Source organism: Danio rerio, chromosome 12 (genome assembly GCF_052040795.2).
Source record: "Danio rerio strain M-AB ecotype USA chromosome 12, GRCz13ab, whole genome shotgun sequence".
NCBI classification, from domain to species: domain Eukaryota; kingdom Metazoa; phylum Chordata; class Actinopteri; order Cypriniformes; family Danionidae; genus Danio; species Danio rerio.
In genome coordinates, this window is record NC_141032.1 from 37,867,665 (window position 1) to 37,880,814 (window position 13,150).

The 13,150-nt window shown below is 35.4% G+C and overlaps 1 protein-coding gene across 24 annotated transcripts in view; it reads right to left on the bottom strand.

Annotated features, from left to right (window-relative positions):
* camk2g1 (calcium/calmodulin-dependent protein kinase (CaM kinase) II gamma 1) overlaps positions 1-13,150 on the bottom strand; it is a 155,891-nt gene that overhangs the window by 35,252 nt on the left and 107,489 nt on the right. For 12 of the 24 annotated variants that reach the window (XM_087275429.1, XM_087275421.1, XM_087275414.1 and 9 more), the window contains exons 9-13: positions 12,210-12,304; positions 6,094-6,216; positions 4,039-4,122; positions 3,878-3,920; positions 942-1,004 (exon numbers count right to left, since the gene is read on the bottom strand). In XM_087275429.1, coding sequence (XP_087131555.1) covers positions 942-1,004; positions 3,878-3,920; positions 4,039-4,122; positions 6,094-6,216; positions 12,210-12,304 — 408 coding nt within the window. 24 annotated transcript variants of the gene reach the window in all.

Consider the following 13,150-nt stretch of genomic DNA (forward strand, 5'->3'; position numbering starts at 1 on the left):
CCTGAGGGACTTTTTCTTTGCGGTAAAAGTGACATTACTGAACATACACACAAGAGCCTGATAAAAACACTAATTTTAGAGGAAGATTTCTAAATATCTTTCTTCTAATATCATCAGACATACTGTAAAAATCTTATTGCTCTGTTAAACATCATTTGGGAAATATTTAAAACAGGAAATTCAAAGGGGGTTTAATAATTCTGACTTCAACTGTAGGTAACCATGTGCCACGGGTAAAAGGCGAGTTTTAATCCGGCTACCATCGCAAGTGTATTTCAAACCTGTGGGAAGCACTGCATTATTAAAATTAAATGTTAATGAATATTTTAAAAATTATACATTTAGTGAGATTAGTGTCTAATGAAATTGTATATAACAAAGTTTCTAATCCTAAAACAAACTAAATATTAAATACATTAAAATTTAAATCATATCGTAATTCCAATATTATGTGAATGACCCATAAGTACCCTGTATGAATTATAATAATTTCATTAATTAAACCCATATGAGAATATGAAAGATAATTAAACATTCTTCTGCAGAACTCCTAGTGTTAATAAAGCTAGCTAGATGAATGTTAAAGTTACATGATATTGTAAAAGCAAAGCAATAATAAATCATAGATTAAAAAAGACATGCTATTTAATAAACTCTTACGCAAAATTCAAATGCATGAGGTGTAACGTGAGAGATGGAAATTGAGCAGGCACTGTCTTTACAAATATATATTTAAAAAAAACTCCTCAAGTTTATACATAGCAGACGTTGTTCATGAGAAACTGAATAAAAAGCAAATCATTTATGCAAGTGATGGCAAGAAAGGCAGGCTTCTCATTGGCTGCATGCTGATTGGGTAGAGCAAGGGGGAAGGGTGGGGTCTGTGGAGGGGGCTCGCTGGTCCCCCTGGTGGCGAGGTGAGGAGATGCACTCTCACATACCTTCCTGTGCAAGCGCGGCAGTGCTTGTGGTGGGAGCAGCAGGGCTGGTATGCTGCCGGCCCACTATTGGACAGAGAGGCGTTGAGTTGGGAGAAGCTATGAAACTGTTTTCAAATCCTCTAATGAACAAGACACCTTTGTTTAAGAGTCTATAACATGGGTAGGCAAGTTTGGTCCTGGAGAGCAGCAGTTTGGCTCTAACCCTAATCAAACACACCAAAAAACAAATGCGGCATCCCAATTCATTTACTTAGACTATTGGTGCATAGCATATATGATTTGAAAGCACATGAATGACACCACAATACTGTTATGATGAGTGAGAAACTCACAATTTTCTTTAACCTCTGAGTTTCTGAGTTGGAGGCATGTCAGTGAGAAACATAGCAGAAGCACTCATCTATAATAGAGAATTATATATGCTATTTTGTACAACAGTTCTGTCTGGTTCTTGAATCTGATTTGCTGATAACCGTGCGATACTCTTCACCCTTGTGTACTACTCCACCCACATACAGCAACAAGCAGAGGACACTACAGTTTGACAAATATTGCAGCTGTTGGACAACATAATGTACTTTTGAGGCTTTTTTAGTCAAGAATGTAGTTGTTTATCCATAAGATTGCAACAGAGACCACATAATAAGCCCTTAAAAGAGAAAAACAGCGTAATTTCAAACTACAGCTGATCTAATCATTATTAAACTGGTAAGTGACATTTTTAGTCGAACTCTCTCTTTTGTATGCTGCAGTGCTATATTTATACCATAAAATAGTAGTGTATTAAGTGTGAGATGGGACACTCTTTGTATAACCCTGAGTTACTTTTTGGTTGGTCGTCTAATGAGTCCTCTGTTTTCGTTACTGCAGACTAGTTCAGTAAAAAGAAAGAAAGAAGAAATCTCTGCATGTGTTTAGCGTTTTTCCTTATTGCAAACACAACAGTAATCTGGTTCCGCCTTATAATCCTAAAATGTGTGCAAAATCACGTTTTGTCATCACATCACAATTATTCAAATATTAGCTCTCTAAAGTGACATGTGAAGTAGCAACAGTTTCTGTTGTTCTGACATCAGCTGCAGATGTGAATGGCAGAAGAAAGTAGTTCCTCTTTTTCTTATTGTAATTCATTCACATGTCATATTCACTTCACAATAGAGGCAGACTCATGGAGCGGCATCTGTCTGCTTGGTGACTCAAGTGCTGACATAAATTTTATTGAGAAAGTAGTTGTGCTTTATGTGTCTGGGTCCATTAAATCCCTCAGAGGCACAACAAGCTTGATGAGTTTATAAACTCTTCCCATCAGCTGGATTTTCAACTGAGCCGGTCCCAGTTTGATGACCTGTTGTCCCTTGTTTGCAGGAGGATTTTCCCTCAGGACACTAACTACAGCCGCTACGTCATAATTACAACCCCAATAAAGCAAGCTCTTGATTCTTTAATGACCCACCGAGTATCTGAATCTTCTAAAATGTCCAAAACTCAGGTTTTATTTTTGCTTTCTAAAGTTGCCATTGTTTGTTCATGGTTTTATATTACCTTTTCGCAGCTGACTGTGTGTGCACAGCCATGAGAGAAACATTAAATGATTTATTTAATAAATGACTCAGATAAACTTTATACTCTGAGAGAACAAAATATACTGGCAGCAAAATATTTATACAACTTTAGAATTGGCTAATCAGCTAATTTGCATTATTTAAATAATCTACACCTTTTATTCTAGTGATTATTATCATTTTTTTTAGCAATATTGTCTATTTTTATTTATTTTTATTTCCAATATTTTTATTAATTTAATGATGTTAATATATTATATACTTTAGTATATATCTAAAATGCTTTGGCAATACTGTACTAAATGTCATGCCAATGAAGCAAGTTTAGAGAGAGAGAGAGCAGCCTTTACCTGTCAGTGGGTGCACATGGCTCCTAAAAAGCTTTTTAAAATGACTTTAACCCATTGAAAAGAAAACGTGTATAACAGTGTCATAATAAATAGAATATATACTTAAAAATATTTTTTTGTTTGTCAAATGTAGTTGACCACTTACGCGCTGTGGATAAAATGTGTGTTTCAATCTAGCTGCCACCACAAGTATATTTCAAACCTGTGGGAAGTACTGAATCCTACCTGGCAGTAAAGCTCTCACAGAGATTCTGATTCAAAGTCAATTCTTGTGGGTTGTCAGTGACAGGACAATTGGTGCAAATTGCAAAAAAATGCTGTTCATTTTTCAATAAGCAGAACATTTTCTTGTAAAGTATCAAAAGGAGGTACAATGCAACCTTTTGCTGATGAAAGTGACTTAAAGGCACCTGACATTGTTATTACAACCTGTCAAATCATAAGCAGGAACATCCTAAGAGGAGAAGAGGAGTCTGTGCTTGGCCATACAGGTAACTTTAGGATCCTCAATTAAACAGACTTCATTTCTTTTGTCAAATACTATTTAGGAGGAAGAGTATGCAAATTGGGACACAGCATAAGTGTTACCAGAAAGACACAGGCAGGTGAGTTTTTAATCAAGGCTGGATTCAGACTCTTCAGGATCAAACTTGCCTACCACTGGTCTAAAATATCCCTAAAAACTAACTAAACCCTACTGTATCACCTTTACAACTGTAAACATCTGATCAGAAGCAAAACTAATAACTTAAATAAAGGAAAAAAGCCATGTTATCCTCAAGCCTCACAGAAAACCTTAACAGCTCAAAGAAATCAGACTTGGAGCAGAAAATCCCAACTTTACACTCTTGTAATCCAAGAGCTTTCAATCCCAAGTGAATTGTCCTTCCATTTAATCACTGAGCCAGCTTTAAGAGATCTTTTTTTAATAGTGAAAACTGGAGCAAGACGTCCGAGAGGTGAGCTGAGTTCATCCATGACTTTGCATTTTCCTACCTGATCCCAGGAGGACGAGGAAACTCACCTGAGAAGTTTCTAGAAACCAGCATAGTAGTGAGAATGGCTCCCTAAACAAAGACAGAGAAAAATAGAGCGTTTAGTCCATGGCAACAAGACTTTCAGCACTAATTACCCCAGGGAGAAAGACTGGAGTTGGTTTAAGGGCTCTTCAGGCTCATGGCGTACCTTGAGTTTTCTGCGGGCGTTGAACTTGCGCAAGCACTCCACGGTCTCTTGGCGGTGCATCATGGACGCCACTGTGGACCGTTGCTGAAACAAGCAAATGAGAGATGGAGAAAAATATTGCACATCAGCATGATCATGTTATTTGGACCAATTAAAGGAATAGTTCACTTCACTAACCCCCAAAAACATTATTTATCATCTACCCATGGTCTCATATGGCTTTTGTTAATTAGATTTTATATACCCGTCATTTTCGATAAATTGTGAACTTTTTGGTTTCAAGAAGAATGGTTTCACTGGTCTAAGATGGTCTTATTATTCGGATATATTCAAGGCTCTGCTGCCTAAGCATTGGAGAAAGTTTATATTTAAAACAATCTCACAATATTAAAGAAGCTGTATGAAAAATATTAACTCTACTAAAGCATAAAATGACCGCAATATGTTTGCAAATGTTTAAGAAACATGTTTGTGATAACACTTGTTTATCTGAAATACAAACCTAAAGTTAGTTATTCTTCATTGAACATCTGTTTTGGTTTGTTTAACTATGTTTAAATAGCCAATAATAAAAATATTACAAAAGTAAACATTAGCTAAGCAGCTTACCGTGTGAGGGTGCTTTCACACCTAGACTTTTGTTTTGAAACCTGGCACATTTCCCCAGTTAGCACGATTCATTTGGCATATGTGAAAGCAGCAATCACGCTCGAATCTGTGCCAAAACAATCCGTCTGAGATAGCCTGAATGAGGTGGTCTCGGCTCGATTGAAATGAACTCTGTAGCGGATCGATTGTAGTGAGAAAGCAATACGATCCAAACCAGGCTATCTCACAGAGTATTACGGATATGTAATAGGCATATATATGCCTATATGAAGAGAGATTTGAGTAGGGCAGGATGTCATTCCTACCAGTAAATGTGCGTTATATGTCCAATATGAAAGTGTAAGCATGCTGAAATATTACTGAGTGCTGTTTATCTGTTAGGAAAATTGACTGAACTGCAGTCTTCAGTTATCTATTATTTCTCTCTATAATGTAAATGCATAATTCTAGTCAACCGCTATGTATGAAAAAGTCGTACCTCTGATTTATATCTGGTAATGATGTCTGTGGGTGTCACCATTCAAAATTAAAAAGCAACTTTTCACTTATGTCTTATTGCTCATCATCATAAATTTAAATAAGCATGCATGACAGTAGCAGGACTCTGAAAAATAAACCGTGAATCTCTGACCAATGTGAGGAGTTTACTCGTACGTGACTTGTTTAAGCTATTTTGGACCATTTAGAAACTTTGCCGAGTGAAAGCGAACCGCACCAAGAATAAAGAGCAACATTGTAACAATTTTAACCCCTGTTTAGGAGAAAAAGAATCGATTCACAGGTGTGAAAGCACCCTAAAACTTGATCGTCGGGCACAATTGCTACAGTTTGTGTAGAGTATGCTTCTTGTTGGTAGAAAAAAAAAACTCTCCGTTATTTTGAATTTGTCCTGAAATACCTACTGTAGGTTCAACTCACTCCAACATACTGTGCTTTTAAATTAATCAAAACTTTTCAATATGCTCCCTCATACAGGTTTGAAACCAAATAAGTGAATAAACCTTGACACTAAAATTGCCACTGTCTTCATGACTGATTCAAATGATTTGTCAAATGTTATCTTAATATTAAAAACAAAAATGCATTCAGGCATATTTTTTGCTTTTGTAGCTTGAATTATAGGGTCATCTAAATGCATTCAAATACAGTGAATTGCTCACAGAATACTTCTTTTTTTTTTAAATGACATATTTGATATTCAGCTCACATTCAACATCATGTCAATATTAATTTAGTAGATGATAATATCACACATCCCCCTTGTCAGATTCCCATATTTGAGTAAATTGTTCCTTTAAAAACACAAAATGCCTACACAAACACATTAACCAATTCCGAGAGCTCAAGGAAGCTGATTTCACACTGAAAAAGAGCTCTGATTATTTCCAATAGATTGCTCTTCTGCAGGGCTTGTGGTAAATGCAGTCTTGGACAGAGATAACTTACGCAGACCCATGGGTGCTTGAGGGCCTGCTCTGCGGTGATTCTCTTGGCTGGGTTGATGGTCAGCATTTGGTTGATGAGATTCTTAGCCTCGGGGGTGACCGTGTCCCACTCCGGAGAAGGAAACTGAGGGGGCAAGAATCAAGAACCAGGGTCAGATACGCAATAGAAATGCCTAGAGAGCTTTTTTTTCACACCACTACATCTACTGACACACATGGCGTGCAGGGCCTAATGAAATTAAACGTATCACAAGGCAGCGTACAGGACCCAATGAGTCACAGCAATCAGTTCTCCTACTGTCGGTTTATTCAGCGCGGCTGGTGCCCGAAACGTGTTGCTTGCGCATTTCACACCTCATGGCTTCATTGCGGGCCATAACCAGAGAAAACGGCAGTTGTAATTAGCCAATAAAAAAGCTGTGTCTGTATCCATGTTAAATGTGTGTCGCGCCTCCTCTTTCGTACCAGGAGATCTTAATGCGGCCGTTACAAATCCCTCTGTCTGTTCCAAGAAAACCTTGGGCTGCTTCCAGGAAGTGTAATTTGTTTGTGCATCAAGCTGTGTTGCATCAGCTAAAATGAGCGTGTGGATTGTACTTAGAAACGCTGCAGGTGCTCATATAAGCCCTTACACACAGGGATTCAGCTGCGTTTGGCCCAGGGCAGTGTTAATGCATGTCATGGGTGGGGCATTTGTTGAACCGCTGTGTGCTGCTTCAGCATAGACGGCCACTCAGGACAGTGGACGGCTCATCCTAACATGAACACACGGCTGAAAGGCGGAGGGACAGATGCATGTAATGGATGATGAGGCACAAGTGCACCTCACTGACTGTGGTCACATTATGAAAGTACAAAGCAGAGCAGGGTTGTCAGATATGCATAATAAAACCCACTAATTCCATGGGCGGTCTTGCAATTTAAATTGTTTTGTGATTTAACTTAGCATTCAAACCCTTAGGTTTAAAAACACACCAGTGTAAAAGTAAACTTAGCAACACTGGTGGTAATAGTTTTCAATTGCATTCATACTCTATGACAATAGCAATGTGTATAGATTTTGAATAACATAATAGGCATGAAAAATAATATATATATATATGTGTGTGTATGTATACACACACACACACACATATATATATATATATATACATATATATATATATATATATATATATATATATATATATATATATATATATATATATATATATATATATATATATATATATATATATATATTCCCTATTAGTAGGTAGAAACTACATTACACTCTTTAAATGTGATACAAAACAAAGAAAAAGGCATTTTAAGAGTGGGAAGTGTCAACAGAAGATGTTGTTAAAGTTGAACAATAATGAAAATCTGGGTATACCAAGGCATAGTAGAATAACACATGTTCAATATATGGAAGTGGGCATACTGTGAGCCTAAGACTCCACTGTTTCATCATTCACATGTGACCAGTGATAAAAAGAGAAAATTTCCAGTGTGTAAAACCATGGTGGACAATGGGCCCGACCTGACAAGCAGCCACGTCATCAAGAGAACACAACTCATATGCAGCTCTGAGATCATAAAAACATCTGAGATCATTAAAATGCATGCTTCAGGCTGCGTTTGATGAGCCAAATGTTTTGAGTGAGACAACAATGATACTTTTTCTCCCTTAGTTATTTAAAGCATATATTTCACTTACTATGTATGTGAGACTTTTATTTTTTATTATATATGTATTTTTGCTATTGTATTGTAATTTCTGTTTATTTGTTTATTCTTTGTAAAAACAGTCAATACCACTATTAATATGAATACTGGGATTTTCAATAAGGGCATAAATGATTGGCTAAAACTTTCTTTCACCACATGAAAGCGTATTAAATTAAGAATTATCAAATACATTATATACTACAGGGAGTGCAGAATTATTAGGCAAGTTGTATTTTTGAGGAATCATTTTATTATTGAACAACAACCATGTTCTCAATGAACCCCAAAAACTCATTAATATCAAAGCTGAATATTTTTGGATGTAGTTTTTAGTTTTAGCTATTTCAGGGGGAAATCTGTGTGTGCAGGTGACTATTACTGTGCATAATTATTAGGCAACTTAACAAAAAACAAATATGTACCCATTTCAATTATTTATTTTTACCAGTGAAACCAAATATAACATCTCCACATTCACAAATATACATTTCTGATATTCAAAAACAAAACAAAAACTAATCAGTGACCAATATAGCCACTTTTCTTTACAAGGACACTCAAAAGCCTGCCATCTATGGATTCTGTGAGTGTTCTGATCTGTTCACCATCAACATTGCGTGCAGCAGCAACCACAGCCTTCCAGACACTGTTCAGAGAGGTGTACTGTTTTCCCTCTTTGTAAATCTCACATTTGATGATGGACCACAGGTTCTCAATGGGGTTCAGATCAGGTGAACAAGGAGGCCATGTCATTAGTTTTTCTTCTTTTATACCCTTTCTCGCCAGCCACGCTGTGGAGTACTTCATGTAAATCATGTTTTTCATGTTTTTCTTGAAGGATGCAGACTTCTTCCTGTACCACTGCTTGAAGAAGGTGTCTTCCAGAAACTGGCAGTAGGACTGGGAGTTGAGCTTGACTCCATCCTCAACCCGAAAAGGCCCCACAAGCTCATCTTTGATACCAGCCCAAACCAGTACTCCACCTCCACCTTGCTGGCGTCTGAGTCGGACTGGAGCTCTCTGCCCTTTACCAATCCAGCCACGGGCCCATCCATCTGGCCCATCAAGACTCACCCTCATTTCATCAGTCCATCAAACCTTAGAAAAATCAGTCTTGAGATATTTCTTGGCCCAGTCTTGACGTTTCAGCTTGTGTGTCTTGTTTAGAGGTGGTCGTCTTTCAGCCTTTCTTACCTTGGCCATGTCTCTAAATATTGCACAACTTGTGCTTTTGGGCACTCCAGTGATGTTGCAGCTCTGAAATATGGCCAAACTGGTGGCAAGTGGCATCTTGGCAGCTGCACGCTTGACTTTTCTCAGTTCATTGGCAGTTATTTTGCGCCTTGGTTTTTCCACACGCTTCTTGCAACCCTGTTGACAATTTTGAATGAAACGATTGATTGTTCGATGATCACGCTTCAAAAGCTTTGCGATTTTAAGAGTACTGCATCCCTCTGCAAGATATCTCAATATTTTTGACTTTTCTGAGCCTGTCAAGTCCTTCTTTTGACCCATTTGGCCAAAGGAAAGGAAGTTGCCTTATAATTATGCACACCTGATATAGGGTGTTGATGTCATTAGACCACACCCCTTCTCATTACAGAGATGCACATCACCTAATATTCTTAATTAGTATAGGCTTTCGAGCCTATACAGCTTGGAGTAAGACAACATGCATAAAGAGGATGATGTGGTCAAAATACTCATTTGCCTAATAATTCTGCACTCCCTGTATATGACCCTGCAAAGCATTAAAGGAACACTTAAAAAAATTGTCTCATTTTTACAAGCCTTCTGGAGTAAAATTGTAAAAAAAAAAAAAAAAAATGTAATCCATTCAGCAGATTTCTGAGTCCGGTGGAAACACTTTCGCTTAGCTTAGCATAGATCATTGAATCAGATTAGACCATTAGCATACCCCTCAAAAAAACACAAAGACTTTTAATTATTTTCCTATTTTAAAGCTTCCATAGTTACATTGTCTACCAAGACCAACAACAAAAAGAAACGTTTTGATTCTCTAGGTCAAAACAGCTAGCAATTATACTTTCATTAATGTGAAATAATCAAGGAACTTTAATGCCTTAACATGGCTGCAGCAGGTGCAATGATATTATTGATCAAAATATACTACTTTAATAAAAGAAACATCCACAACTGTGTTTGAAAAAATAACTTGTCATACTTCTTGAGAAAAAAAGTTCATATTACCCGACCCTCGAGGTGTACCGACACTGAGACCACTAAAACCATCTGACTGACATCGTAACATGCATTCATTTTTACAGTTGCATCATCTCCTCATCTTTATCTGCCGCATGAATGCTAATGGGATGAATGTCTCTCTGGGTCTCCATGTCCTGCCAAATACATCTGAGGCTGTGAGACTGTGATGCAACTGATGGACAATTCTCCAAACTGCACCAAACATAAACATAAACTCACACAAGACTCTGGGACTAGGCCAGTTGTTTCTAAGCAAAGTCCATCTCTCTGCAATGCGTCAGGGAGGGCCTGATGTAATCAATAGCAGCACCAGTGATTCCAAATCGCACCCAATCACAAATTAAACAGGCAGCTGGACCACAGTGAGTGTCGCAGGAGTCTTGAGACACTTGTTGTAATCTAATTATCCTGGAACAATTAAGAAATAAGCCGGGGGGGGGAAATCATAATAATGCAAATATTTTTTCTTTCTCCATTATTTTTTAATTGTTTTATATAAATTTTATTCATGTTTATATTATTATAAATTATTTAATTTATGTTGTTTTGTTGATATTGGTTTTTAAATATAACTTAAATGTATGTTGGCGAAACAGGAATTGTTGTGGGTTGAGGGGGTTACTAAAAAAGAAAAGGTTAAAATCTAACAGTATTATATGTTTCATGTCTGACACTTGATAAAACACTTGATAAAATTTAATTAAATTAAATTAAATAATAAAAATAAATAAAATTACATAAACTAAAATGTTTTTATTTAATTTTATTATTTATAAACATAAAATAAGAATTTCCATTCTCTTTCTTTCTTAAAAAATATGTTTTACTTAATTATAATAATTTATTTTTATATATTTTGTTGCTGTTTTGTTTATCAATAGAACGTAAATGAAAAACGGCGAAACAGGAAGTGTTGTGGGTTGGGAGAGTTACTAAAAAGTTTTTAAAAGTACCATGTTTCCTGTCTGTTTAAAAATAAAATAAAATGCTTTCCTTCCTTAGTTCCCTCAAATAATTTTTTACTTATTAATAATACTTATAATTTATTTATTTTTATATAATTTTTGTAGTTTTTTTCATAGAACTTGTATATTGGTGAAACAGGAATTGTTGTGGGTTGGAAGGGTGACTAAAACAGAAAAAGTTAAACTCTAACAGTACTATGTTTCATGTCTGTTAAAAAATACATAATAAAATAAAATAATATATTAAAAACAAAAAAATAAAAATAAATAAATTAAAAGTTAAATTAAAATAATAATATTAATAATAATAATAATAATGTAATAAAAATAAAAAATAAATAAAAAAAATAAAATGAATTAAAATAGAAATTTAAAACAAAATAAAAAAAGAAATGAAATAAAATAAAAATACAATTTTAAAAATATAATAAATTAAAACTATACAATTACATTTTGATCTCTCTTAGACATTTCAGAAGACTAAGATTTCCCCTCATTTCTTTCTTTGTTTCTCATTTATTTTATATTATTTTTGATGCTTAAGATTTTAAAAATTGAAAGTTAAAATGTAACAGTGCCATGTTTCATGTCTGTTAAAAAAAATAAAAATAAAAAAACATTTATAGCCTTTAACATATTAGAAGAAAAAAAACACGAAAAGTATACATATTTTTTTAAACAAAATAACTCTCCCAGAACAATTTGAGTACATCCCATTAAAACATCAGTTAAAACACATTAAATTGAGTACATCCTATTAAAAACAGTTAAAACATGTCTCAGACAGCTCTGCCTCCTGAAATGATTTTCAAGTGATTTTACAAATGTTCAGAGGAAATGTTACAGCGCCCTGCAGGGAAATTCCAATGATTTTCTGAAATGATGCAGAGGCCTTTGGATGTGCTCTAAAATTAAACCAGCCTCAATACACAGATTTCTGAAACGATACACTCAACTAATTACAAACTGACAAAAAATATGATTTGAATGTAAACGCTGCTTCAAAAATGGATGCAAAAGTGACAGAACTCTGGCCAAAGAAAATGTGCAAGGCAAAAAAAAAAAAAAAAAGAAAGAAAGAAGAGTTTTTAGACTGGTGGTGAATGGCTGCATTTAAAGAGTTGATGGAGCATTGAAAGAGCAATCAGATGAAGGGTTTTTTAGAGCGGCTGGCTGGACTGAACTCATGCAGACACAGAGAAACAGCTGCACTCACATCATAAGCTCCGGCCTTGATCTGCTGGTATAACTTGTGCTGATCTTCATCCCAAAATGGAGGGTAGCCCACTAGCAGAATGTACAAGATTACACCTGCCAAAGAAAAACAAAAAGGAAAAATTAGAGACATACTACTATTATTACTATTATTACATACTAAGTTTCTGTGGCAAAATTGTAAAAGAAATGAAGCTCTGAATTTAGCTAATGCCTTTATAGGGTTAAATTCTCAATTCTGATTGGCTGCACTGCAAAAAAAAAAAAAAAAAAAAGTTTCTTTTTTTGGTTAGAGTTCTCACCTCATTTCTAATCAAATTATCCAAGACAATCATAAAGCAATATTGTATTTAAGTTATTTACAGAAATAATAAATTAAAATCAAGGACCTTAGTTTTGTGCATTCACGTGAAGTGTTACGGTTGTTCCAATTCTCTTTAGCTTGAAAGTGTACAGCTAAGGGCAAAGGGCTAGATAGTCATTGAAATTGAAAATTTTCCGGACCATACTCAAAAACAAGGGGTACGAAAATTTCCCAGAATACACCATCTTCAACGGCAGGATGGCTGCACACGAAAGTGAGGAGATGCAAAAATTTGTATTTTTTGTCATTATTATGAATTTTTACAAAAAAACAAGAACATGTTTTAATATATTCAGTGTTCGTGCTTTACCACCATGCTTTAAAAAAATACTAAAATGAAAACTGCTAAATTTCGCAATCTATAATCTATAATAATAACTCCTGTATAGCAGTCCCACATCATTCTGTCACTCGACGACACTCAAATAATCTGTCAGAAAAGTCTAGTGGCTGGGAATGAGCTGTTTACAGTGTCTGCTATAATGTTAATGTTGTTTTTGTGTGTTTACATAGATGAATATGGCCAATGTGTAAATCCATAGTACAGTTACGATCTTATTGCCACATTATATCGTTAT